A 26,065-nucleotide genomic window follows, 5' to 3' on the forward strand; every position below is an offset into this window, starting at 1 on the left:
GAAACCTTGTGAATCCAAGAGGTTGCAGTCTGGGAAACTGCTTTTGTCTTGATGAGGTTTAAGTATCAGCTGCCTAGCTGACGGAAACAGGAGTTCACAGTTACTGAATCTTGTTTTAAGTTGTTCTAGAAATGCCTGAGTGAATCTTAGATGTTTAACATTTCTTTTGTATATAGGAATAAAATACCTGTCCCATAACTGATTCATATTGTACATGGAATACATTTTACTCCCCTTTGTGGAGAAACCTAGGCATGGGTCTCAAATCTAAGTTTTAAATAATTTGTCTGCAGGCTGCTGGGGTAGAGATTTAAGGAGCCAAAGGTAGACGCCACTAAGGTAAACTATTATTGCACAAGAGGTAGTTTCTGTTATCACATATTTAATAACTGATTCTAATACTACCATGTTGAGGTCCACAAAATTTTTGGACATTAATGAGTGGTCCTCATACTCAGAAATGTTAGGAACTTGGTATTGGCTGGTGGGGATTTGGGTTGGAGGCTCAGCAGGCACAGGTCAGGGATGCAGACAAGCTTTGGAGTCACCCGAGTGACTATAGGAATACAGGAATAAGTAACAACAGCTAGCATGTACGTAGTACTTTAAGATTTGCAATGTGCTAACAATGTTATGTCCTTTCATTTTCACAATGACTCTGTGAGATAGGCGCCATTATAATCCTCCTTTTACAGAATAGGAAACTGAGCCTGAGAGGCTGTGACTTGCTCAGGGTTATACAAACTAGTATAAAAGTGAGATTTGTACTAGTCTTCTTGTCAACAGGTCCAGTGTGCCCCCTGCTGCTTAATTCATCTAATTACTGTGGGAGTTTGACTAGAGAGAAAGAATGCCCAGGAGGGAGCCTTAGAGGACAGTCATGTTGAGGGATAAGGAAGAAGTTGTGTTTGAAGAGGAGTAGTTAGGCAGGTAGAGGGAGGAGAGAGCAAAGGAGAGCCTGGCTGGGGTCACAAGACCATACATTTAGAGTAGGACCCCCCCCCTCATTTTACAAATGAGCAAAGTGAGGCCCAGGAAGGTGAATGGCTTGTCCTGGTTACACAGGTATCAAGCATGGTAGGACACGCAGAGAGGAGCCCGGTGTCTCAGGTGGCAGCATCTGGGGAAGAAGTTAGGGGCCATAGTAGCAGAAATAGTAATAATAATGATATTATTTTTATTTATTGTTGTTATTATTAGATTTGTACCGATCATAATGATATTGTTCTAACTAGAGCTTCCATTTCTAAGTACTTTTCTTATCACAATCCTATTCGGTAAATTGTGCAAATATTACTGCCCCCATTTTGAGAAAGCTAAGAGCTGAAGGCCTGGAGTTAGGAAGATCTGAGTTCAAACTAACCTGCCTGTTTCCTTATCCTTAAAATGGGGATCATAGCATCACCTGCCTGCCTCCTAGGGTTGTTTTGAGAATCCGATGAGATATATGTAAAGAGTTATATGCCTGCTAGCTATTGTTATTACTATTATTATTATTATTGTTATAATACAGCGTGTCACAGGAGGGATTTGAACCAGCTCCAACCCAGGGCTGCCCTTCTGTCTCCGCCGCCCGCAGGCAGGAGACTACAACTCCCGGCAAGCCGCGCGGCTACGTCCGGGACGCGCCCCGCCCCCTTACGTCAGGGGCTGTTGGCGGTCATGGCCACGCGCCTTCCGGAGTCCCCGCTCGGCGCGGGCCCCGCCCTCGCGGCACTGTGACGAGCGCGCGCCGGAAGTGTCGTCATCAGCGCCTGGTCTCCCGCCCTCCCCTAGCTCCACTGCGAGGCCGCACTCGAGCCCCGGGGGCCCAGCGAGATGGAGAGCCCTTGCGCGGGCAGCGCCTCGCCGGCCGCTGCGGCCCGGGCGCTGGGCACCCTGCGGAGGCAAAGTACGGCCCTGGCTGGCTCCAGAGCTCGCAGCAAGCGGGTGACGGAGGCGAAGGCGAGGAAGCGGGTCCTCGACGAGGAGGAGTACATCGAGGTAGGCGGCTCCGGCTCGGCCTGTGGATGTTCCCCGCCCCTTTCTGACGCGGACACCCGGATGTTTCCCCCTCCCCACTTCCCGATGCAGAGACCCGGATGTCCCCTCCTTCCTGAGGCGGGCACCCGGAAATCCCGCCCAGAACGGATGGACGTTCTCACCCCCTTTCTCCTGAGGGGGACCCGAATGTTCCTTGCTCCCTCCCTTCTTCCGCCCCTTCCCTGGGTGGAGCTCGGGATGTCCTGGTCGCTTTCCCCCCGCCCCTTTCTGAGGCGCAGGAGACCCGGATGTGGCCCTTTCTGAGGCGCGGGAGACCCGGATGTGGCCGTTCTGAGGCGCGGGAGACCCGGATGTGGCCCTTTCTGAGGCGCGGGAGACCCGGATGTACCTCCCTCCAGTCCCTGGGCCGGAGGCCCGGATGCTGCCGGTTCGCGGCCTGCTCCGGGTCCCGCGGTGCCTCGGGTGTTTACCCTTTGGTTCCCTGGGTCCTCGCGGCCCACGCCCCTTCCCCAGCAGAGACTCGGATGTCCCCGTCTCCGTCCCCTTCCCCTTCCCCCACCCCGCGGTCGGTCCCTGATAACATCAGTTAGTAACCACAACAGTGACAACTTCTGGCCTCCCTGAGCCTGTCGTTAAATCCCTCCTATGGCCTTGCCAGCGCGGTTAGCCCATTTTACAGAGCTGCAAACTGAGAACCAGAGAGGGAGAGGAACTGGCCTTGAGCCACACAGCTGGGAAGTGTCCTAGGGAAGGGCAAGGGGTGGAAGTAGAGGAATTAGAAGAGCCTGAGCTGTTTTTAAAGTCCCGGGCACACAGTAGGCACTCTATAAATGCCCGCTCTCTTCCCCTGCTCCTTGCACCCAGGCAGGCAGGCGCGCTCGGTCATCCAGCTTCATGTCAGACTTGGGTTTTGCTGCAGTCTTTGCCTTTTGCCAGGCCCTCCTCCTTTCTTGTGTCGGGTAGTGCCCCTTCGCCTCGCCTTCAGTACTGCGTTTGTGCAGTCCTTCCTCAGGGATGGTCTTCCCTTCCTCCGGGCTCACCTCGTAGCCCTGCAGGGCCGCTCCTGGGCTTCCTTACCGTATATTGGTGCGTGTGGTCCCTTTCTGTCTTTGATCACCTCCTTGTGTATCCGTAGAATCGGAAATCTTTCCCTGTCGAGCGAGCGCTGCTGCAGACAGACAGTGAGTTGGGCTTTGGACTCGTCAGGAGGAAAAGAGGGGGCTGGATTGCCTTTGGGAAATCGCCACACCTTTCTGTGATCCCTGAAGTTTTAAAGGCCTTTTATAGTGAAAGTGGAGAATTGGGGGGGGGGGGGGGATTGGTGTAAAGATGTCATCCCGAAATGTGTGATGAGAAAATGAGAAGGCTGGGATGTGTTGCTGGGCCGGCTGCATGTTCTGTGCGCATCTTTGTGGCGTGGAGAGAGTTTGAGGAAGGCCCTTAGCACTTTAGGTGGACCTCTCATGGCAGCCTTGTGGGAGAGCATGACAGAGAGCCCCACAGGATAGGTCTGGATGTGTCACAACCAGCATCATTGGACCAAGACCTGTGGGGCCCTCAGACTTGGGTGCTCTGGCTGGCTCTGTGACCTTGGGGAAGCCACATCTCTGGGCCTCAGCTTCTTCCTCTGTAGCATGAGGGGATTTGGGCTAGTTGGTTTCTAAAGTTCTCTATTATCCCTGCCCTGACTTCCCCTCCACCTGACTCAGCCCTTTGTGGGGCGGCTTAGGAATGACAGCCGAAAATCCAGAACTTTGCAGATGGCCACACCTCCCTCCTTTATTTTATCCATCAGAAGACCCTAAGTTTCAGGGGAGTGCCTGCTTTGCCTGTTCGCAGCTATCCAGCGTGGTCATGTCAGCTGAGGCTCCAGCCTGGCCTTACCGAGCCTAACGCAAGCTGTCTTTCCACTGACCGGGCTCTGTGTTGTCTTGTGCTGTGACGTAGATCTTTTGACTTTGCTAAACTTTCCACATGCTGATGTCGTGTTGAGCCCATGTATGCAGAGGGTCTCTCTGTCCACAGGTGCTTAGAACCTGCCATGTAGAGAGCACTTGGGAAATAGCCATTTTGGAAAAATAAATGTGAGCTGTTGATGGGCATTTTGAACCCCTCTCCTGAATGACGCTATCTCATTGTAAAGTTCACAAATTGTTTTTCTCCCCAGGCCTGGGAAGGAGGTAGAGCAGGCCTGCCTTATCCCCATTTTTCAGATGAGGATGCTAAAGGCTTTGAGGGTCTCACTGACAAGTCACGTTTTGCCTTTTGGTTTCCTCTCCCCCAGGGCCTCCAGACAGTGATTCAGCGGGACTTCTTTCCTGATGTGGAGAAGCTGCAAGCTCAGAAGGAGTACTTGGAGGCAGAGGAGAGTGGGGACCTGGAGAGGATGCGGCAGATAGCCATCAAGTTCGGCTCTTCGCTGGGCAAATTGTCCAGAGACACCCCTCTGCCGTGTAAGAGTCCCTGGAGGGGGACCAGGCCCATTCAAAGCACCCTCTGGCCCTAACCTGGGAGGAATGGCACAGGCTTTAGAGGGGTCCCCCTGCTGGCGTTGGCTTTATTGGAGGCATCTCAGGAGTGGGACCGTCTTTGTCCTTGGCAAATTGTGGCAAAGTTGGTGGTCAGGGACCCGGTTTTTTCAGTGCCTTTTTCCTCTCTTATTTGTCAGATGTGACCCCAGCTACATTTGAGACCCCTGAGGTTCACCCGGGCACTACCTCCTTGGCGACTAAGCCCAGACTTCGTGCCAAAGGTCCCAAGGAGGGTAAGTGGCCTTGCCATTGTCGCTGCTGAGGGGTGCTGCCACTGGGGGGGGTTCCCCCTCTGGTCGTCCTGCCCACAGAGCTGTTGGGGGCTGCTGGTGGCCATGTAGGCCCAGTGAGGATGAGCTCTCTGGGGGGCTGCTTGAGGCGCTGCTCGGAGATGCAGGAGCCCGAGTGACGTTTCCCTGGCTTTGCTGACCCCCTCTGAGTGGGCCCAAACTCTCTTGCTTCTGCCCGGTCTTTGACACGCAGAAGTGATTCTCTCCAGGGCTTTTGCCTCGTAGCCCAGCCTGGCATCTCACTAGCGGCTGCCCGGCGGAGAAGTGCTGAACTCTGAGCAGTGGCCGCTGGGAGGGCGTCTGGGCTGTTCCGGGTGGAGGGCGGCCTGCGCTCTGAGACTGTGTCTCAGGTGGTTTACCTCCACCCTCTTGGTCTGGTGGGAGTGCAGATGGCGTCCCCTTTGTGCGGGAGGAGGAAACTGACTGTGCAAAGAGTTGTGAGTCATTTGTTCAGGATCCCAGGCCGGAGAGGGGGCCCCAGCCCTGGCTGCGATGGGGGCACGGCGGGTTTGCTCAGGGTGGCAGAGGGGCCTGCTGCTGCTCGGCCCTCAGAGTGCCCTGGTTCTTGTCCTCGTCAGGGTCGGGAGAAGCAGAGGAAGAGGAGGACAGAGAGCCCCTCCCTAGTCTCGACGCTTTCCTGACCAGGTACACCAGTGAGGACAATGCCTCGTTCCAGGAGATCATGGAAGTGGCGAAGGAGAAGGAGAGAGCCCGGCACGCCTGGCTCTACGAGGCAGAGGATGAGTTTGAAAAGGTGAGGAGGGGCCTCTGGGATGTCTCCGCTGCCTTTCACGGAGAAGGCCGAGCTCCGGGGAGAGCCAGGCAGGGGAGACGGCTGGGGGAGGGGAGGGGAGATGCGGTGAGTGCGGCTTCACTCTGGAGCTTGGGCTCTTGAGCTTTCTTGGCAAAGGGACCTCGAGTTGCCCACGGCCCGGCTTCCCTGACTCGTGGGAAGCGGCAGCGTGGCGAGGCAGAGGGCCCCCAAGCTTCTCTGAGTGTCTGCCTCCTAGCATTGGGACGAGCCAAGCTCTAGGTTAGCTGGAAGTCTCTGGGAGCAGCCGGTACCCAGAGCACCTTCCACAAGGCCCTTGGGAAGCACTTGCCATAGATTGGTCTCAGGTGGACCTCCCAGCAGCCTTGTGATCTGTCAGTGGGCTCTGGGGCCCTCCTCAGCGTACTTACTCTCTGTGCTCTGGGCCCCTGAGAATGGAGGCTTCTGGTGGGCAGGGGCTACTTCCTTCTGTCTGTGGGTCTCCCGGGACCAGCACAGGCTTGCAGAGCGTAGGAGCTTAATAGCTTGATTTGAATCAAAACGGAGTGCTATTCCCATTTTACAGAAATGGAGGCCCAGAGGGTTGAATTCCTCGCCTCCATGCTTGTGTGGCTAGCAAATGTTGAGGCTGAATTCAGACTGTGCCGCCGAGGGTGGGTCTGCTCTGCTCCCCGCGGCCCTGTGCTGCTGCTGGCCGCCTCACCACTCCTCCTCGCCATGTCTCCTTGGCCCCTTCCTCCTCTCCCAGCATTACCGGGACTGTCTGTCTGCCCCTCAGTGGTTGCTTTCAGCCCCTTCCCTCCCACCATTGGAGGGGGGTCCTCAGGGACCAGGGTGGCCTTTTAGAATGAGGTTGCAATTCATTTTCAAACATGAGGCAGCATTGGGTGGTACCAAGGACTTGAGATGTGGGACCTGGGTTCAAATCCTCATTTGTTGATGACTACCTGTGTGATCTTAGGCAAGTCATTTCCTTTTTCTGGGCCTGTTTGTTCCTCTATAAAATGAAAGAGTTGAAATAGGTGATCTCTGAGGTCTTTCCAGCTTTAGTCCTGTGACTTGTGGCCCTCCCGGGAGCTCTCGTAGGCAGTCACTGATCACTTGAAAGACCTGGGGACTGGCAGGGGAGATGGGATCTCCCTTGTGTGTTTCTCATAAATTCCATTTCCCGAATGTCTGAAGTCCCCCAAGTGTGTGTTGTATGGGAATGGAGAGGCAGGGCAGCTGGCCAGCCTGGCCTTCAGGGGTGCTCCCTCTCACTTTTCTCCTGCTTTCAGAGGCAGCAGGAGAACCTGGCCCTGCCGTCCACTGAGCAGCAGGCCCTGCAGAGCAGCCAGGCCGGAGTGGAGACTTGGAAGTACAAGGCCAAGAATTCCCTGATGTACTACCCTGAGGGTGAGACTGGCTGGAGAAAGGTTTCCCAGGGATTGCTGATCAAAGTTCTGGAATGGGAGTCTGGGCTGAGGGGCTTGGGAAGTAATGGTTGGGTGGGTAGTGCCCTGACTGTCCTTGGGGCATCTTCTTTTCAGATATTCATTCGGTCAGTTTACTTTGGGGGAGGGTGGGGGGTGTGTTTTTTCCTTTATGGAAGAAGCCACGTGACATACTGGACATTGCTTTGGCCTGGGGGCCAAGAGGTCTGAGTTAAAATGCCGGCTCTCACGTCAGCTGTTTATCCCTGGGCAAGTCAGTGCACTGTGTGGTGCCTCAACTTTCTCTTCAGTGAAATGGTCATGATCGTACCTGCTCTGGCACCAGCTGGGGCTGTTATAGGGAATCCAGTTTGTTGGTGCCCTGGAGGAAGTGAGCCGTTTCTGGCCATCCTGGTGGGGGAGGGGGTTAACTTTTGGAGGTTGTCACCCCCCCCTTTGGTCATTCCAAAAGATGGCTGTGCTGGGGGGGTCCCTGGCCTGGACCTGGAAACCACGTGACTCTTGTTGTAGCCATGGGTAAGCATGGAAACTGAGGCCCCGAAAAGGGTGTGACGCGCCCACAGTCCCATGACTCACCTGGGATGAGTGCCTGTGTTCTGAGTCTGGCTCCTGCTTGTGTTTCCTCAGGTGTCCCTGATGAGGAAGATGTGTTTAAGAAGCCCCGGCAGGTGCTGCACAGAAACACTCGTTTTCTCAGGGACCCTTTCAGCCAGGCCCTGAGCAAGTCCCAGCTGCAGCAGGCAGCTGCCCTCAATGCCCAGGTGTGTGGACGCTGGTGGCTCGCCTTCGGCCAGGAAGCCTCGTCTGCAGGCTCAGCTCTCCGAGGCAGAGTTTGGCATCAAACCAGATGGGGTCGTGTTTCACTGAGGCTCTTGGGTGCCCAGCATTGTTGGAGATTGCCCAGGCTGCCACCTCTGCTCTGGTCCTGGTTTTCAGCCAAAGTGCATGAAACCATTTGAGCTCAGCGAAGGGCCAGGTTTGATGGTGAACTCTCTAAATGTGGATGAGAGGAGTCAGGCTAGACTAGGTAGAGGCTGAGGGGGCTTGGGCTAGGACTGGGAGGGTTAGGTGGGGCAGAGGGGAAGGGTGCTCCCGGTAGGAGGAGCTGCACAGACAGGTATTGAGGCAGGAATCTGCAGGGCCTGTGTCAGAGCAGGGGCGACCAGCCTGGTGAATCGGTAGTGTGGGGCGAGGGTGGGATGTTGAGGAAAGAACCTTAAAGTTTGTGCTTCATTGTGCCATCTTGAGCAAAGGACTTCCCTTGTTAGCAGATTGAGAGTGTTAAGATTAGTCAGTGAGGCAGGAAGGGGGAGGAGAGGACAGAAAAGGGGGGCTCCCTTGAAGGTTGTGATAATCGAAGTGTTGAGGTGAGGTGACCTAGCTTCAAAGCCCAGCTCTGCCTGCCATGCGACTGCATCTGACCTCGAGAAAGCTCCTTCCTCTTCTCCTGGCTTGTCGAACGTCCTCATCAAACCGAGACGCCCGAGTATCCCCTCATCAGTGTCCTCTGGAGATCCAGGGCCTTCAGCCTTCTGAGGGCAGGCACTCTGGAGAGAGCAGAGCCTCAGGGGCCTGGACTCTGAAGAGACCAGGGAGGTGGGTCCTTGGCAGCAGCCTGCCTTTCTGGACTCAGGGAGCAAAGGGGTGCTGCCTGCTCCACCGGCCTGAGGGCTGCCGCAGAGAGCTCTCACCACCCGCCACAGGAGGCTGCAGAGCCTGCTGGCCAGAGCTGGGAGCGTCTGAGGCTTTGGACAGTATCGGTCGCCTGTGCGTGCTGGTCATCTGTGACTTTCTTTGTATTTCAGTACAAACAGGGTAAAGTGGGCCCCGATGGCAAGGAGCTGATCCCTCAGGAGTCTCCCAAGGTCAATGGGTATGGATTCGTTACCACCCCTTCTCCAGCCCCTGGTAAGAGAAACTCTTGGTTTGCATATGTGGTTTTAGCTGCCTCTGGGGGGGATGGCAGATCCCAGGGGACGTGGGGCTTTTGCTCTGAAAACCTAGAGTCATGCCAAGAGCACTGGCCTGGGAGTCAGGACCCTTGGGTTCTAATCGTGGCTTTTCCTGAGCCAGGTGACCTTGGACAGGCGCCTTCCTCTGTTTCCTCACCTGTAAGCTGTGGGAATGATAATCCTTGGGCTGCCAGAGTCATGGGCACCCAGGGCATCATGGCACAAATGGGCAAGAAGACCCGGGCTCTGGTCCTGGCTCTGCCTCCCCAGGTGGATCCTTTCTCCACTCCAGGGCTGAGTTTCCTCATAGATAAAATGTGGATTGTGACATCATCATCTGTCCTTCCTTTGTCCACAGAGACCCCATGGTAAATGTCAGTGTTCTAGAAATGGGAGCAGCTCTGAACAGTGGACGGGCTGAAATGCTCTTGAGATGTGGCGCTCTCCTCCTTGTGCCCGCCTGCCCATCCGCTGTGACTGTGTCTGACCCATCTCGGGCCGTCCCTCAGTCCTCCTGGGCTCTTGCCGGGTGACCAGCACGCCCTCCTTCCCATACTCCTCCTTCATGATTCCTCATTCATATGTCACACGTTGCAGCCAGGTTGTGCCTTCCAGGTGCCTCCCCTTTGCCCTTTGGGTGATCTCAGCTTCAGTCTTCGGAGACTTTCGTGTTCTGTGACTTGGCTGCTGTCCACCATTGTGGGAAGGAAATGGCTGTTGAGCCTATGGGCCTTTACTCGAGGGAGAATCGTGGTGCTCGTCAAGATCTTAGAAGTTTCCGGAGGTGGTCTAGCCTGCTTTCTTTCTGTTCAGTTCAGGGTCCGATTCAGCGTCCATTCGAGGTATCCGTCCAAGATCTCTGCTGCTCATGGATGTGCTCTCTACGTTCTTCTTCTTCCACTTGGTTTTTCCCGTGTGGGCAGTTAGGCCAGACTCTTTGAGTGATTATGGATCTCATTTGGGAGGTTCTCTAGTGTTGAGGGGCTTCATATAGTCAGTATGAGGTTTGTGTTTAAAAAAAAACCACGCACACAAAAAAGCATTTGGAAGGCTTGGCCACCTGTAGGGAATCTTTCTCTGTGTGTACTCTGGGTAAGATTTCCTCCATATCAGTGGCAGCTGTCTTTAATGAGGACATATCCACTTGTTTTATTGTAGAGTATTTTTTACATATCGGTGACCATAAGGTCAGACCAAGTTATCTCTTAAATATTTGTTTTCTTCCTTGCTCCTTCCATTTCCTCTCTAACCAACTGCGGTTAGTTCAAATATGGTGGCTGTCCTTTCTTCAATGATGAAAAAAGTTCACGATGGAAACCTCTGCAGATCTTTTACGTCTTTTATCGTCTTTGGGTCTTCCTTCAGATTTTTTAAAAAACGAGTTTTTATTGTCTACTGCTTCTCACTGTTTATGAAGAGATATCGTTCCCGATCCTGTGCCATGCCCGTGGCCGCCATCTCTCTTCACTTGCTAAGGTGGTCCACGGTTAGCCGATTAAAAGGTCTCCTTGCTGTGGTGATCAGTTTGCGTCAGTTAAACTTCTCTATGGAGTTGTTAGAATTGGTGTCAGTCTTTTCCTCCATCCACTTCCCATTTTCATTGTTTTAATAGGTCAGGTTAGGATTGTTTTAATTGGCTGGTATGCCTTTTTCTCATTTTTAGTTTCTTCTAACTTTGTAATCATATTTATGTTAGCTTTCACCAGTCGGTGGTCTAACTGTACATAGAAACTGATTTGGAAACAGCTTCCATTTCACTAATGAGTCCTTTCTTGTTGTAATAGAATTGGTTCCCAGTTTGGTGATCTTATTTAGTGCTTCTCAGAGCCGCATGATTCTTCTTAGGGAGGAAGAATTCCTGAAGAGTAGGTGTGAGACTTCTCTGTGGTGTGCACGCATCTTTGACCTTTCTTCTTCTTGCTTCAAGCCATATTTACCACCCCAGGAGCTTGGTTTTAGAGCTGCCTCTGAGCAGTCATGTGGTTCAGCTTGCACATTTGCCCAGAGAGGTTACTCTGCACAAGGTCACGGAAGTAGGCATGATGTGTTTCACTCTCCTTCCCTTTGCCCAACTTGGCATTGACGTCGTTGGCAATTTAAAGGGAGGCTGGGGTTAGTTCTTGCCAGAGTGATTTTTCTTCCTTCCTCAAAATTTGCAGCTGATGTTAGCACACGAACGCTTGTTTTCCAGAGGTTCTATCTGCAGATATGATCAGCATTGCAATGGGAGATGAACACATTCCCTCTGAAGGGTTTCTTGTCTTTGGGCACCTGGCAAAATGAGCTTTATTTGTCCTTCTGAGGAAAACCCCTTTGGCCACAACTTCCTTTGGTTGCTGGTTTTGTTTCTAGCGAGCATGTCCAGATTGGTGCGATTGGTCGTTGGACTTGTTGGGTTTGTTAGCAGCTTCTGTCCCCCCGTCCTTTATTCTACCACTGTCTCTGCAGAGGCGGCCAATTCATCATCCTGGTGACCAGCTTGCTGGTGTTGAGCCTTTGTGTCCTGAGCTGGCCCTTGGAAAGCATACTTATCTTTGGCCAGGCCTGCCCATGCAGACTCGTCAGCCTGATAGGACCCGCCAGAGCATGGACTTTGTTGCCAGTGCCTAGAGAGCTTGAGGTTATCTCCACACCACACCATCTGCACAGCATGTGGCAGACTGAAGTAGTTATTTTTTTGTGAATGAATGAAAAAGCATTTGTTAAATGCTTAGCGTGTATGTAGTACATAGTGTAGTGTGTACATACGAGTGCTAAGGACCTAAATAGAAAAGCTGAGACAGTCCCTGCTTTCGTGGGGCTTACTTTCTAATGAATAGAGATAATAATAGCTTCTGATATTGATCACAGTTATTGATTTAGATATTGATCATATAGTTAATAGTGATAATAATAGTTCCTTCTGCCCAGGAATCTGGGGATGTTGGGGTTTTTTTTAAAGCTTGAGTGGAAATTATTTAGGGAATCCATTGAACTGTATTCCCTTCTGCTGGCAACCCTCAGGCCCTTTGGATAACAAAGACTTTGGTAGACTTACACCCAGCATTCTCTTCCTTGTCCTCATCCCATCGTCTGTTCTCTCTGTACACCTCCAATGGCCTTAAATCATCTCTCTGCTCACGTTTCTGAAGGGGCCAGTGAAGTGTGGATGGGCCTGCAGTGGTTGCTTAGCCTCTGGCAGGCCAGGCTCTGACCCCTAGAGTTAAAGACTGTCCCCCAAGGCTGGGTTATCCCCCTGGGACCAGGGCTTCCCAGGCAAGTGTGAGCCCTGGCTAGGATTCAGAGGAGAAGCAGGTACTAGGATTCATTGGATGTCCTGGTCTGTCCCACTTCCCCCAGCCATTTTCCTTAACCTTCGTATGTTTTTGCTTCTGCTGATTTTACTGACTCCGTCTTGGCCTTGGCCTCTTCTCTAGGTGTGAACGAGTCTCCCATGATGACGTGGGGAGAGGTTGAGAGTACCCCCTTGCGAATTGATGGGTCAGAAACTCCATATGTGGACAGAACTCCAGGGCCAGCCTTCAAGGTATGGTGTGTGCGTGTGCATGTGCGCGCGCGCGCGCGCGTGTGTGTGTGTGTGTTTGTGTGTGTGTGTGTGTGTGTGTGTGTGTGTATGTGTGTGTGTGAGATGGGGAGAGTGATAGATGTGTGAATTTTACCAAAAGGGAAGAGCGTGCAGTCTGCAGACTGTGTGTAGAGGCTCCTGAGCTTGCCTTGAGTTTCTGTGGCCATCCCAAAGACCTGGCCTGGCCTCATCCAGAAGAGGTCCGGCCAGACCAACCTCACTGCCTTTGATGGCAAACGCCATCTGATGGCAGGTCTGCAGAGGGCTCTGCCTGTTGAGCTTGCCAGATTGACGCTGAGCATTTCTCCCGGACATTCTTGTGGGCCGTGATGGCAGGGATCAAACCCTGGCAGGGCTGTGTGGCATGAGTCTTGCTCTGCTTGGCCCCCAAGGACCAAACCAGGAGCAGTGAAGAGAAGGTGCTTCCTCTCTCCAGGTGGCACCTTTCCTCTCAGAGAGGTCCTCAGGCAGAGGCTAAGTGGATGACCATTTGTTGGGGAGACCTGTGATGGGGATTCTAGGGGGGACCCAGAGGCTAGTCTGGTCTTCATATCTGCCACCACAGCCAGCCAGCCACAATGGCGGCACGGCTTTCCTTTCCTCTCTGCTTCTGGGGCTGAGCAAATGCCCTGTCAGAGCCCTTGGCCACCAGACGTGTCTGGGGAATGTGGAGGCCCGGCCCGAAGGCCTCTGGTCTTCCCTCCACCCAGACAGTGAGACACTCCGGCCCGCTGCCTGCTCCACTTTGGCTCCCCGGGACTTCTCCTGGCTGCTCTCCGTTCTGCCCTTTGAGGCTCCATCTGCAGACTTACATTTTGGTCTCTGCCCAGATGGAGGAGGCAGCCACGCCCTCCTCAGTCTTTGGGAGTCCTGCCTGGGCCCTGCATCCAGCAGGGCTTTGGAGTCTTTCAAAGGCATTTTCTCTGATAAGATTGTGGTTGATGTGTCCATGGCTGTCCTGCTTCTGCTCCCTGTGCTCTGCATTGGTTTAGATGAGCCTTCCCAGAATGTTCTCTCTTATTTCTGGTGGCGTAGTGACCTTCTATTGAAGACACAGAACGGGAGTTGTTCAGCTGTTCCTCAGTTAAAGCCAGAGGCCTCTTTCCAGAGATAAGAGGGTGCAGGTTCTGCTATAGGTTTGAGTCTAGGCCTGGGGGCGGTACCAGTCCAAAGTTGCCTTGGCTAGGAGTTCTAATGTCTTTGATGTCCAGACCATTTGAGAATGCACAGGCCAGCTATAAAGAATGGGAAAGCGAGGAGGGTTATGGTGGGCTTCTAGGAAGGAGCCTGCTACGTGCAGCCCTTTAGGAGATCCTTCTTCTATGCTTTGTTGTGATAGGAAGGTGACCCTGAGGTCTGGGGAGATTCTGTTGGGGAGGGGTGGGACCTGAGCCTGAAGCCTGGCTGAGTGCACCAAGGCTGCTCCCCAAGTGTTGGCTGCTGCTGATGCCTGATGGTGTGGAATGGCATAGTGTGGCGTGGCATGGCATGGTGGAGGGGGCCCTGTGCCCCGTCCCAAGGATAGCCTGTGTTGCTGAAGTGAGTGAGAAATACGAGTAGTAGACAGAACAGTCACTGACTCCGGAAGGCCCTTAGCACAGATGTGTGACGCCCCAGAGAGTTGATAAGAGCCTTTCCTTTTTAGCATGAGTTCAGAGAGTTTATTGCGTTCATAAAGGGGACGGGAGACCCTCGAGGTGGGTGAATGAAGGATAGATGACAACAGAGGAGGCTGGGTGGTGCAGTGGTCAGAGTGCCAGACTTGAGCCTCCAACACAGCCAGCTGGGTGACCCTGGGCAAATCGCTTAACCCTGTCAGCCTCAGTTTTGTTGACTGTAAAGCGGGGATCATAAAAGCACCCACGTCCCCAGCTGGTCATGAGGCTCCCTTAGGTGATGCCCGGAAAGTGCAAGGTAGATGCTGGCAGTGATGAGCCCCTGCCGTGCCTCTGCTCTGCGTGGGAGTTGGGAGGGTTCTCAGGTGAGGCTCCGCTCCCCTCCCCTCCCCTCAGAGACCTGCAATGTGATGGGACAGGACAGGCATTTGCCGTGTTGGTGATCCAGATGGGCCAGCACAGAGTGAATCATCCAGTTTGGCTGAAAGCCCCTAGGCCTGTGCTGGGAGGGCCCCTTGCGTCCAACCCTTGGTGCACAGTGGCGAGTCTGTGCCGGTCTCCTCGGCCAGCAGCCTGGGTCCAGGGACCAAGTGGGGCGTGGCTGTTGGCAGAATGTGGGAGGGGTGAGGCCACGTCTGCGGACGCATGGCCTGGTGCTTTGGGGCCCTTTTTCAGACCCTTACCTGGCCCGCTGTCTCTCCAGATCCTGGAGCCTGGACGCAGAGAGAGGTTAGGTCTCAAGATGGCCACTGAGGCAGCTGCCAAGAACCGAGCCAAGAAACAAGAGGCCCTAAGAAGAGTCACGGAGAACCTGGCCAGGTGAGGCTCCATCTGTCCCTCTCTCAGGGCAGGGCGGGGCAGGGTGGGGCAAGGGGGACTGCCGCAGAGGGTCTGGCCCCTAGTCTACTGTCTCAAAATTGCCGAGTGTAGATCTGGAAGGGAAAGATCTCTTAGCACAACTGCCCCATTTTACAGATGGGGAAACTGAGGTCCAGGGACCTGAAAGGGCCTGCCCTAAGTCACAGGTACTAAGTGGTGGAGGCAGGATTCAAACTCAGATCTTATCATCTAGTCTAGCCTTCTTCTAAAATTTTACTGAAGCCTTTTGTGGGTATATCACATTTATTTGTGAACATTTCCTTCCCCTCCCCTCTATCCAGTGAGCCATCCCTTACAACAGAGATTAGAAAAGAAAGAGAAAAAAATAGCTCCTCGGAGGCAGTCAGCCCATGCTGTGGCCTCCAACAGTGTATGTGCTAGGTGTGCCCTGGCTGCCTTGCTGGCAGAGCTCGAGTTCTCTGGCTTCCCCTCTGACCAGGAGGGACCTTTGGAGCAGCTGCCCTGGGCCCCCTTCCCAGCCTCTCAGCACCTCTGGGACTCCGGGAAGTGATTAAAGCAGGAGGGTTTGCGTGGAGACGGGGAGCAGGCAAGATGCCCCTGCCCTGGCTGTCTCTGTGGGCAGCAGGAGGAGAGCTCATGAGGCTAGAAAGCAGGGAGGGAGGTCCATCCCACAGGGATCCAGAGGCACGAGGGCGACCCTGTCTCTGAGGGGGCCGAGGCCTTGACCCTCCCTCGGATCAAAAGGCAAGCGGCCAGGATGGTTCTCCATGGATTTGATTACCGTCCTCGGTGTGGCAGGAAGCGTACTCACCCCCTCGGGTCTTGGGCGCCCGCCGCATTGGAACCGTTGCTCACTTCTCCCACACTTGTGTGTCGCCTCCTTGAGCCGACCCATGAGCCTTTTCATTTTGGGAGAAAGATTGTGCCCCTGGGTTGGCAGAGGCCTTGGGGAGACTAGGGTGGCCCTGTCCCGGCAGAAGCCCTGGGCCCTCGGGGCTCCCGGGGTGGCACGGAGCCTCATCCCACCCAGGGTCATGAATCTCTGGCCTCTGCTTTGTCTCGAACAAGGGGGGCACGAGGTAGCTTATGTCCGAGCCAGACCCCGCGGGCTCTGTGCCCTGGGATCCCGTTGTGGCTGCTGGCCTGGAGGCTCCTAAGTGTCTGTGCCTTGTCTCCTTCCCTCTGTCGCAGCCTCACTCCCAAAGGCCTGAGTCCAGCCATGTCCCCAGCCCTGCAGCGCCTTGTCAACAGGACCGCCAGCAAATACACCGACAAGGCCCTGCGGGCCAGCTACACGCCATCCCCGGTTCACCCTGGCTACAAGACGCCTGCGGGCGGTCCTCAGACTCCCACGGGCACTCCTGCCCCCGGCACTACCACGAGGACTCCTCTGACCCAGGACCCTGCCTCCATCACCGACAACCTCCTGCAGCTCCCCAAGCGACGGAAAGCATCGGACTTCTTCTGAGGACCCTGCAGTGGGGGCCCGGGGCAAAGCGCAGCCCTCCCTGGCCATGGGACCCTTGGGGCAGCAGAACGCTTTGTCAGGTGGGATGGAAATGCCCCCGTGGAGGGGCCACGCCTGCACCCAGCTACAGGCCGGGCACTTGGTCAGGCTCAACTAAAAGCTGAACCAAAGCTTCCCTGGGTTCCCGTCCCTGTCTGGCTGCACAGCCCCTCCCCTCACCTGGGTCGGCCATGTGGCCAGGCAGGGCTCGGCGGGCCTGGATCTGGGTGAGGGTGACCTCGGGTCTCCTGGGGGTGACACTGAGCACATCTCTTAGCACTTCCTCTCTCCCTAAAATCGGGACGTGAATGCTTGCCTTCGTGGGGGGAAAACGCTAGGTCGGAGCTGTTGGCCTGGTTTTTGGGTCCCAGAACCTGGGCCTCCTCTAGGGGATTTGGCAAAGGGCCCGGGAAAGGGAGACCCCAGCCCGACCTAGTATCCCCTTCCCAGCATTGTTTCCATTCTGTATCGGGGTCTAAACTGTATGAGCCCACACATAGGACTGGACCATTAAATGCCGTCTTAGCCTCTTGAGATCTTTTGTGGACCTTGCCTCGGTCGTTGGCCGTCTCAGCTTCGTGTCTTCAGCAGGTTTTGTAGTCACGCCCACCTGTGCAGTCGAGTCGTGGGGATGAGTTGGAGGATAGCAGCAATTCACATTCCTTTGGTGCTCTGGCTTAAAGAATCCGAGCTGGGGCTCCAGGCCCCGTCTTCTTCGGTCATTACGACTGTCACCTGGAAAGAGGGCTGAGACTCATTCTGGAGGGCAGGCCCAGGGGCAGTGAGTAGAAGTCACGGAGGCAGGTGGAGGTTTCATACGGGGAGCTCTCTCCGAGTGGAGGTAGTGACTTGGGGAGGTCTGCGAGCACAGGCTGGCTGGCTGCTTGGGAAGAGCGTGGGGAGCTGAGGAGGGTCCTTGTAAGGCCCCTGAGCTCTTTCACAGAAAAAGTGCAGTGGCTCCCAGTCTCATGCTGTAGGCTCTCACCATGTTTGCTTGCTCTGGTCCCACTCCTGAGACCTTAGGCCTGCAACGGTTGGTGCAGAGAGAGAGACGGGAAGTCACTCAGGCTGGGAGACCAACACCGTCCTTCCAGGGCTTATCACTCAGCCCATGCCACCCCACCTTGCCCAGAAAGATTTCATCAGAAACTTGGGTGTGTGCCTCTGAGATGTTCTGGTTTGTTTTCACATGCCTGTAGCACAAAATTACACTTTACCGGGTGGTTTTCTAAAAGTCCTTTATCTTCCCTCTGTGAGAGTGTACGTGATTATTCTCCCCATTTTACAGAGAAGGAAGCAGATTGAGAGTGGACTGGACTGGCTCAGGATCACGTAGCTGATAAAAGGTCATGGCCAATACTTGAACTGGGCTTTTTGAGCCTGGGTGTGCCGATCTTCCCACCAGTCTCAGCATTCTCCGTCCTTTTCTGGGCAGGCCTAGGCTTGCTCTGCTTGGAGCTTGAGTTGTGGCCTCCCACGTTGCCCGTTTGTGCAATGACGAGTTTGGCCGAGGTGCCCTCTCAGGACACTCCTTGGGCACTGGTCCCTCTAGGCCTAGAAGCGGGTCCGCCAATGTCCTCCATTGCTCTTCTGTCTCTCTGAGCCTCCCTGTCCATTCTCCCCAAGCTGGAGCTGTGGCCTTCGTGACATACTCCTGTGTCCGGGGAGGCCGAGGGCAGGGGCTTCTTTTCTAAGTTTGGGTCAGTAGAGTCATCTTAGAGTCTCAGAGTTGGGAAGGACCCGAGAGGACGTTTAGTCCTTGCTTGCCTGAGCTGAGGGCCCCTGTAGAGTCCCTGACTTTGAATGATTGGTCCTTCAGTCCTTGCTTGAACACCTCCAGTGGAGATGAATCCATCGCTTCCTGAGGCAGGTAGCCGCTTTTGGGGAGTTGGGATTGTTAAAAGGCTATTCGTTGCCTCCAGCCTAAATATGTCTCTTGGCATCCGCTTCCCCATTCCCCCCACTGCTCGTAGTTTATCCTCTGGAGGCAGGCAGAACAAAGCCGAAATGGCCTGCTAAGAACCTTCTAAATGCTTGAAGACGGACATTCTGTGTTGCCTCAGTTTTATATTATTTTGTCTAAAAACTCCAAGCCATCCCTGAAAAGAGTCTACCCCCCTTCCTCCCTTAGACTCCCCCCCCCCAAACTGTTGGACATCCAGCTGTTGTTTGAAGACCTCTGGGGGGTTGAAGACAACTGGAGTCCCCCTAGTTGTGTTATCTCATTTACAGCTCACCACCCTATGGGGTGGGCAGTGCAGTTACCCTCATCTCCATTTGGAAGAGGGGAAAACTAAAGCCCAGAGAGGGCGGTGACTTGGCCAAAGTCTATTGTTGAATAAATGTCTGAGTGCAACCCAGGTCTCCCGACCATGTAAACGGGGAGGGAGCAGCCACTTCCCATTTGTCAACACCTCAGCCAGTGACAAACGCAGGTACCTTAGACCCACGGGCTTGGCCGACAGAAGAAGAGTGTGCGGGCGATGATCCCAGTTGGGTTGTGTTTTGTTACAGCAGCAGTTGCCCCCAAAGCTCTTTGGGAACCAGGGGGGTGGTCTCCTGGGGGAGGGGGTGGGGAGTTTCCAAGGGTTCATTTTCTTTACTAGGGTAAGACTAGTCTTCATTCAATGTGTATTTGTAGAGTTGATGATGAATAAAGCACCATAGGGGATAGACATGGCCAGATACCAGTGAGGAAGAGTGCCTTTGGAAGCTGGATCTGGGTTGGAATCCTGACTGCTATTTACTGTCTGGGTGACCTTGGGAAAACCTCCCCACTTTAGGTTTTTGTTTTCCTGTTTGTATAAGGAAGTTAATTGGTGTGGTTTCTAAAGTGCTTCCCCCTCCTAAATCTATGTTTTCGGTTGCTGTTAAGTGAGTGGAATAGAAAGGAAGTGGTTAATATGGACTGAGAGAAGGGTAGGACACTTTGCAGTGACGTGGTCAGGAAAGACTTCATGGAGGGGGGCTGCTGAGCTGGGTTTGGAAGGACAGGTGGCATTTGGCTCAGGGGGAATGGCATTCCCTGTAGGACCACGGTAATAGGGATCCAGGAAGGGTTTAGAGAGGGGAGGTCCCTGCTCAGCGCTGCACCTAAGAAAGGTCATCCTATCAGTGTGATGGCAGCATGGACCAGAGTGGCACTTCTGGGGGTAGAGAAGGATGGGTGTGAGAGACAGGGTGGAAACGGGCGTGGTGCCTCCCTCCTTCTGCCATTGCCTTCTGACGGGCTGATTCCTGTTCCTGAAATTTACTTCTCTTTGTCTTAGACCCAGGCCCCTTCATCATCCAGGCTCAGTTCACACCCTGAGCCTTCAAAGCCATTTTCCCTCATTTCCCTGGCTGCTCCTGAAATGCTCCTAGAACACAATGGTGGGCTATTTCCTTGGGCCCTGTCATAGTTGGCCTTGTAGCTTCCTTTTTTTTTTTTTTTTTTAAATTCTCGGTATCTTGTTCCCCTAGTAGTTAATAGTAATAATTTACATTTATCCAGCACTCTCAAGCTTCCAAAGTGCGTTATGGAAATCATTTCGTTGAAGCATCAGAACCACACTATGTGATAAGTATTATCCCTGTTTTATGGATATGGAGGACTGAGGGCCTGAGAATAACTTGCCTGTTGTCATGTAGCTCGTAAGTGCCATAGGCTGGATTTGAATTCAGGTCTGCTGACTCCAGGTCCAGAATTCTAGACCTAGCCCACAGCAGCGACTTATTTAATCAGTCGCTTGTTGAATTGAACCAAATGCTGGAAGGAAAGGAAGCTTTTTTGGAAGCTGATGAGCTTGGTTTGATACTGGGGGCATCTCCCAGGCCTCTTGGAATGGGATACTAGAGTTGAGGGCAGAATACAAAGATGCCTAGGGTGGGTGGCTCTCTCTGGATCCTGGGATCTGACCTCCGGGGAGCTCCCTAGTCGTGTAGACACCCGCCTTCGCCCACTTCTCTGCAGGCACCACTTGCCCCCCAGGACCCTGTCTGAGCAGACTCCCACCCCAGCCCCACCTTGGGGAGTGTGGGTAAGGCCCCTTGGCCCTGCCGCCACCCACATCCTAGAGAAAAAGACTCCTCACGGTGCATTGTTTGCACTTGTAAAGACTTTGTGATTTATTTGGTGATTAGCAAGTAGTATCTCCGCTACTGAGTGGGAAGAAAGCTATAGAATGTAATCAAAATAGTGGTTTAATTGACAGATTTTACTTTGTCCTTGCACCTGTGCCTTCTTCTTCTGTTCCCACCTGCCTACTTAGCTACTTGTACGGAAGCTACGCGACAGAGACTACCCTGGGGGAGAGGGGCAGGAAGGCCGGCCGCCTCTAGCCATGAGCTTTCCCCACCTCAGATCCTTGCAGATGGTCTTTGTTTCTGGATGTCTCAGCCAGCCGCTCTTCAGGCCTGGTCTCCTCATTCTCGGGGACCACCAGCAGCCTGTGCTGGGTCTTGGCTCCCAGCTTGTGGTCAGGTCTGTGTTCTTGCTTGGTGGCCGGCCTGGCGTCCAGCTGCTTATACTCAGCCCTGTATTTACCCTCCCCTTCCTGCTTGAAGGAGGCCAAGGGCGTGACTCTGGGCTTGGGCGGCTGCATCCAGGAATGGCTGAGGATCTCGTCGATGTGCAGCCGCCGGTTGACATCGGGCTGTAAGATGCGGTAGATGAGGTCCTTGCACTCGCCCGTCAGGGTCTTGGAGCGGGGGAAGTCTACGCGGTGCTCCTTCTGGATACGCAGCATCTTCTTGATGTCGGAGTCGTCGTAGGGCATGGAGCCGCAGACCATGATGTAGAGAATCACGCCCAGGCTCCAGATGTCATACACCTTGGGCTGGTAGGGGATGCCCTGGAGCACCTCGGGGGCCGCGTAGGCCGCCGACCCGCAGAAGGTTTTGCTGAGGATGATCCTCCCGCTTCCATCCCGAACGCAGCGCTTGGAGAACCCGAAGTCGGACAGCTTGATGTTGAAGTCTTTGTCCAGGAGGAGGTTCTCGCACTTGAGGTCACGGTGGACCACGTCCAGGTCGTGGCAGTACTTGACGGCCGAGGAGAGCTGGCGGAACATCTTACGGGCCACGTCTTCGTGCAGGGCGCCCCGGCATTTAATGAACTCTAGGAGGTCTCCTTGGACCCCGAGCTCCATGACGATGTAGATCCTCCCATCGGATGTTTCGAAGATCTCGTAGGTCTTGATGATGGAGCGATGGTTGACCGTAGCTAAGATGTCCATCTCCCGGGGCAGGAATCGCTCCGCAAAGTCAGTGGGTGTTTTTTTGCGGTCGATGATCTTGACCGCCACATTGAACTTCAGGCGCTCAGAGTAAGCGGATTTCACTTTGGCGTAAGAGCCTTTCCCTAAATTGATCCCAACGATGTAACCCTTCTTCCTTAGGACTGTGGCATCGTCCATGGTGCCAGAAGCAACCGATGCCTCTGACGCTGTTATCTACATCCCCTCCCCACGTGGGCCACCAGTGTCCTCGTTTACACTGCGGGAGAGTCCTCTGAGCAGGCTGGGCCTGGAGTTTGTTGGAGGTAGAACGCTCGGCATTGTCTCTGGAGTGACTTCAGCGTGTGAAGTCACAAAGCGAAGCTGCCAAGAGGGGGGAACTGGGCCGGGGGGAATGGGGCTTTCGCCCTGAGGCTGTGGGGCATCTGGAACCCTGGAAGGCTAGCAGCAAGGGGCACCCCCCTCCCCCCACCCCAGGATGCTGGTAACTTCCCCTCTTTTTTTCTCTTAACCAAGATGTGCCTGGGCAACTTGTCCATCAGAATGGATTCTTTCCCAGAGTTCTGCCAGTCAGGAAAGGTGGCCTGTGGCCAGGACAGAATGACAGGTGGGATGTCTAATGTCTGCCTTGCTCGCACAGTGCGGGCTTTGACTCTGGGACTGGGCGTTTGGCTTTGTCCCACTCAAGGTGAATTTGTTTGATTTCTTTTGAATGTGAAAACATGCAAAGCATTAGCTCCCTCCATGAAGATGCCTGGCTTTGCCTGCAGAGACGGTTATTGGACTTGGCTACATGTATTGTTTCGATCACTGGAAGTCTGGGAACAAGTTTTCTACCCTGGCCAGATGTTTGGGGGAGAAATGGTTGGTGCCTGGGGCTTCTGGTGCAAGTAGAAAGGAGGGAGAGAGGAGAACCGTGAATGTAGTGCAAGAACTTGGAGCAGGCCTGGGGCTAGGACCCAAATTTAACTGGGCAACTCCTAGGTGAGGCCCTCAGATCAAAGACCTCTTGTCCTTGTCTTTGGAAGAGTGTGTGTATACATTTTGGATAGTGTTGCTATCAAAGGTTTACAAAGAACCAAAATATTTATGTTTCTATTATCTGGGATGGGAACCCTCTTCCTCAGTGGGAGAAGTGGGGGCCATAAAGCCATCCTTCCCCTAGCCTGGCTTTCCTCCTAACTTTGATATAGCCTGCATTTGTGAATTGTTGCACATACTTCCCAAGCAGACACCTGGGGTGGGGTTGGGGGGGTGGGGAGGGGAAGGCCGGCAGGGAGGAGTTAAGCTGGTCCTGGAAGAATGGGAAGATTTCAGTAGGAAAGAGAGGTGAATCCTCTTCATGAAGGAACAGCTTGAACAAAGTCTTGGGGGAGGGAATGCACGTGGTCATGTGTAGGGGATTAGTGAGTGAGATGGTCTGGCTGACTTTCTAGGCCTGGGACTGTTTAATGTCTGTCTTCTTATCCTCAGTACCTAGTCCATGGTCTGGCAAACGGTAGGTACTTAATAAATGCTTGTTGATTGACTTATTAAGATAAGGCTGGAATGGTTGGTTGGAGCCAAATCGTGAAAGGCCTTGAAGGCCAGACGAGCGTTTGGGCTTCATCCTGTAGTTAGTGGGTTTGCCTGAAGTGCTTGAGCAAGGGAAGGACAGATGGAATGGAGGAGGGGAGAGAGAGCAGTTAGAGGGAGGTGAGGGAGGCCCTGGATCAGGATTCTCCTAACAGCTCCCATTTCTAGAAGGCTGCGGTACATACAAGTGTGTCTTTCAAACAAGCCTTTGAGGGAGGTGGCGCAAAGATGACTTAAGGATCTATGGTTACTCCTCACAGGAGCTCACTGCAGTGACCCAGAGCAGAGAGAGACCCCCTCCTCGACTTGGCTGAGGATGGACTGAGCAGCTGCATCCAGGCCTCTGCTGATAATACTATCCAGACTTGGGTGGGCTGGTCTTTGGATGGAAGGGGCACTGTTCAACACAGGACCCAGACTCAGAGTCTTGCTAGATTAGTCAGTCCTCTCTTCACGTAGCCTTTGAGAGCTCAAGGTTACCCTTGTGTGGTAGGGGAAAGGAAGACTGTCCTCTTCAAACTTGCTTTGTAATGGCAGTCAGGATGTTTCTAAGGGTATTATTCCTGGATATTTTTTGGTCTGTGATTTCATAGGTGTAGGGAAATCCTAATGTGGAAGCTCCTTTCACCAGTGCTGACTGGTTGCTCATTTATAACTTACACCCTTAGAGAGTGACTGGGGGCCACTGAGATGTTATGTGACTTGCCTGGGTCAGAGGTGTCAGAGGCAGGATTGAATGTAGGTCCTCCCGACTTCAAACCCTGTGCTTTTTCTCCCAAGTTAGGCTGATGTCTTTGTAACTTTTATGTCCTTGTAATTAATTGTACTGATTTCTAATGGGGAAGCCATCCTGGTCAGAGAACTGGGTAATAGTTGAGTTGAGGAAGCTTTTGGATATCTGGGAGAAAAGGGACTGAGTGATGATGAGCAGAGGGGACTGTGGAGGTCAAACACTGAATGGAGAACTGGTTGGAGGGTTTGTGCATGAGGATGGATATTTGGGGTGAGGTAGGCTTCCAGAGGAGCTGGGCTGGGATCTATGGCCCCTTTCAGTTCTCAGCCCTTTGAGCTATGAGCTATAATTCCTCCAGCATAGGGATTAGAAGGATTAGGGCCAAGATTAGGAGTGGGGGTGGAGGGGAGCTAATGACAGTGCCTATGGAAGAGAAATGTCTATTTTGCTAAGGATGGCTTGTTGAACGTCCTGTGTGCTTAACTAGCAATCTGTTGGGTCCAGGCCCTGGGATAAGGTGTACCTTGCTGGAGTTTCATGAGCAACTGTCTTCAGGAAGGGTAGAGATAGACAATTGGGCTCAACCCTCCAGGGAGATCAGGTAGAAGATAGTGAAATATATAGGGGTTTCAGTGAGTAAGTTCCACCTGTCAGTCCCCCAACAAAATAGCTAATGCAATCTTTTTTATATTGAGAGGAACAGTATCTGGAAAACAGGAGGTGACTGTCCCTCTGCCCTTGGCAGATTCCATCTGGAGTACTGTGGTCAGCCTTGGTTGGACACCACATTCAAGGAAAGACATTGACTCACTGGGGTGTATGCAGCAGGGCAGGAGACCGAGCCATCTGAGGATGTCTGGAAGGAATGAGGGCTATTTAGCTGGATAAGCAGACACAGGGAATGAGGTGATAGCTGTCATATGGAGGAGGGTTTAGATTAGTTCTGTTGGGCCTTAGGGAGCAGAACAAGGAGCACTGAGGGCAAGTTTTCAGGAGATGTGCGATCAGAGACAGGATGACCAGTGGGAGGTGTTGGGAGCATTCCTCTTCAAGGATGGCTTGGACCTGATTCAACGCTGAACTGCCAGCCCCTACCTGTGGAACAGTAACGTTGGAATGGACCCAGTACACACTGAGTCCAGCTCCCTCACTTCACAGAGGGGTAGGCTGCGGCCAAAGAAGGGGAAGAGGCATATTCACACTTGTATCAAGTTGGTGTCAAAACGAGGCCTCCTGATCTTTGTTCTTTTCATTGGGCCATACTGCCTCTCAGATGAGCCCTTCCTCGGTAGGTAGGAAGGTCATGTTCTGAGGCACATGCAGGGTGCTGGGATCCCTTCTGGGAAACGGAAGGAGGAACCACAGATTTCTTAACGCTAGGAAGGATCTTGGTGGGTATATAATTCAACCAACCTGACCAGTTCTTGACACTATCTCAGACGAGGGGTCACCCAGATGGGGTGTGGAGACCTCCAGTGAGAGGAAACACGCTACCTTGCTGGGCAGCTTGCTCCAGCTCCTATTATTTGGAAGTTTTTCCTCACGTCCAGCCTGAACCTGTGTCTCCACAGCTTAGATTTGTTACTCTGGGTTTTCCCCTCTGGACCCAGCAGAACAAGGCTAATGTCTTTTCCCATTGATCATCCTTTAGATTATTATTTTTTTTATTTTGCTAGGCAGTGGGGTTAAGTGACTTGTCCTAGGTCACACAGCTCGTAAGTGTTATGTGTCTGAGGCTGTGATCATCCTTTAGAAGCTTAAAGGCAGTTTTACCCTCTTTGATTTTTTTCTTCTCCAGGAAATGTTAATACGGTGGGGCTCTGAGGTCCTGGTCCTTGTTTGGGTGGGTCAGGCCTCTTGGCTTGAAGTCAGAGACCTCCAGGAACATGGTGCTCTTGGGGCCAGGAAGGATCCTCTGGCTTTAGCCGTCTGCCCCTTAGCTGTCTACTGGTTCCTTCTCTGCTACCTAGCCTTAAAAAAAAAAAAAGTTTTTTCACTTGATCCTATAACATCCCTTCCCTAACCTCCTACGAAAAGCTGCCTCCACTTCCT

The 26,065-nt window shown here is 53.3% G+C and overlaps 2 protein-coding genes across 2 annotated transcripts; one reads left to right on the top strand and one right to left on the bottom strand.

Annotated features, from left to right (window-relative positions):
- The first annotated feature begins 1,461 nt into the window (after positions 1-1,461).
- On the top strand, positions 1,462-17,023 carry ESS2 (ess-2 splicing factor homolog). Its single transcript, XM_027859410.1, is given in 12 exon segments — positions 1,462-1,546; positions 1,549-1,826; positions 1,828-1,983; positions 4,268-4,436; positions 4,652-4,747; positions 5,383-5,558; positions 6,854-6,971; positions 7,637-7,770; positions 8,815-8,917; positions 12,378-12,487; positions 14,846-14,961; positions 16,174-17,023. Coding segments are annotated over 12 exon segments (1,818 nt in total). The 3' UTR covers positions 16,451-17,023.
- A 3,782-nt stretch (positions 17,024-20,805) lies between these two features.
- Positions 20,806-21,885, bottom strand: TSSK2 (testis specific serine kinase 2). The gene has a single exon (XM_027859367.1). The coding sequence runs from the start codon at positions 21,883-21,885 to the stop codon at positions 20,806-20,808; it is 1,080 nt and encodes a 359-aa protein (XP_027715168.1).
- Positions 21,886-26,065: the final 4,180 nt, after the last annotated feature.

Source organism: Vombatus ursinus, unplaced genomic scaffold (genome assembly GCF_900497805.2).
Source record: "Vombatus ursinus unplaced genomic scaffold, bare-nosed wombat genome assembly UNPS02014167.1, whole genome shotgun sequence".
In the NCBI taxonomy this organism is placed as follows: Eukaryota; Metazoa; Chordata; class Mammalia; order Diprotodontia; family Vombatidae; genus Vombatus; species Vombatus ursinus.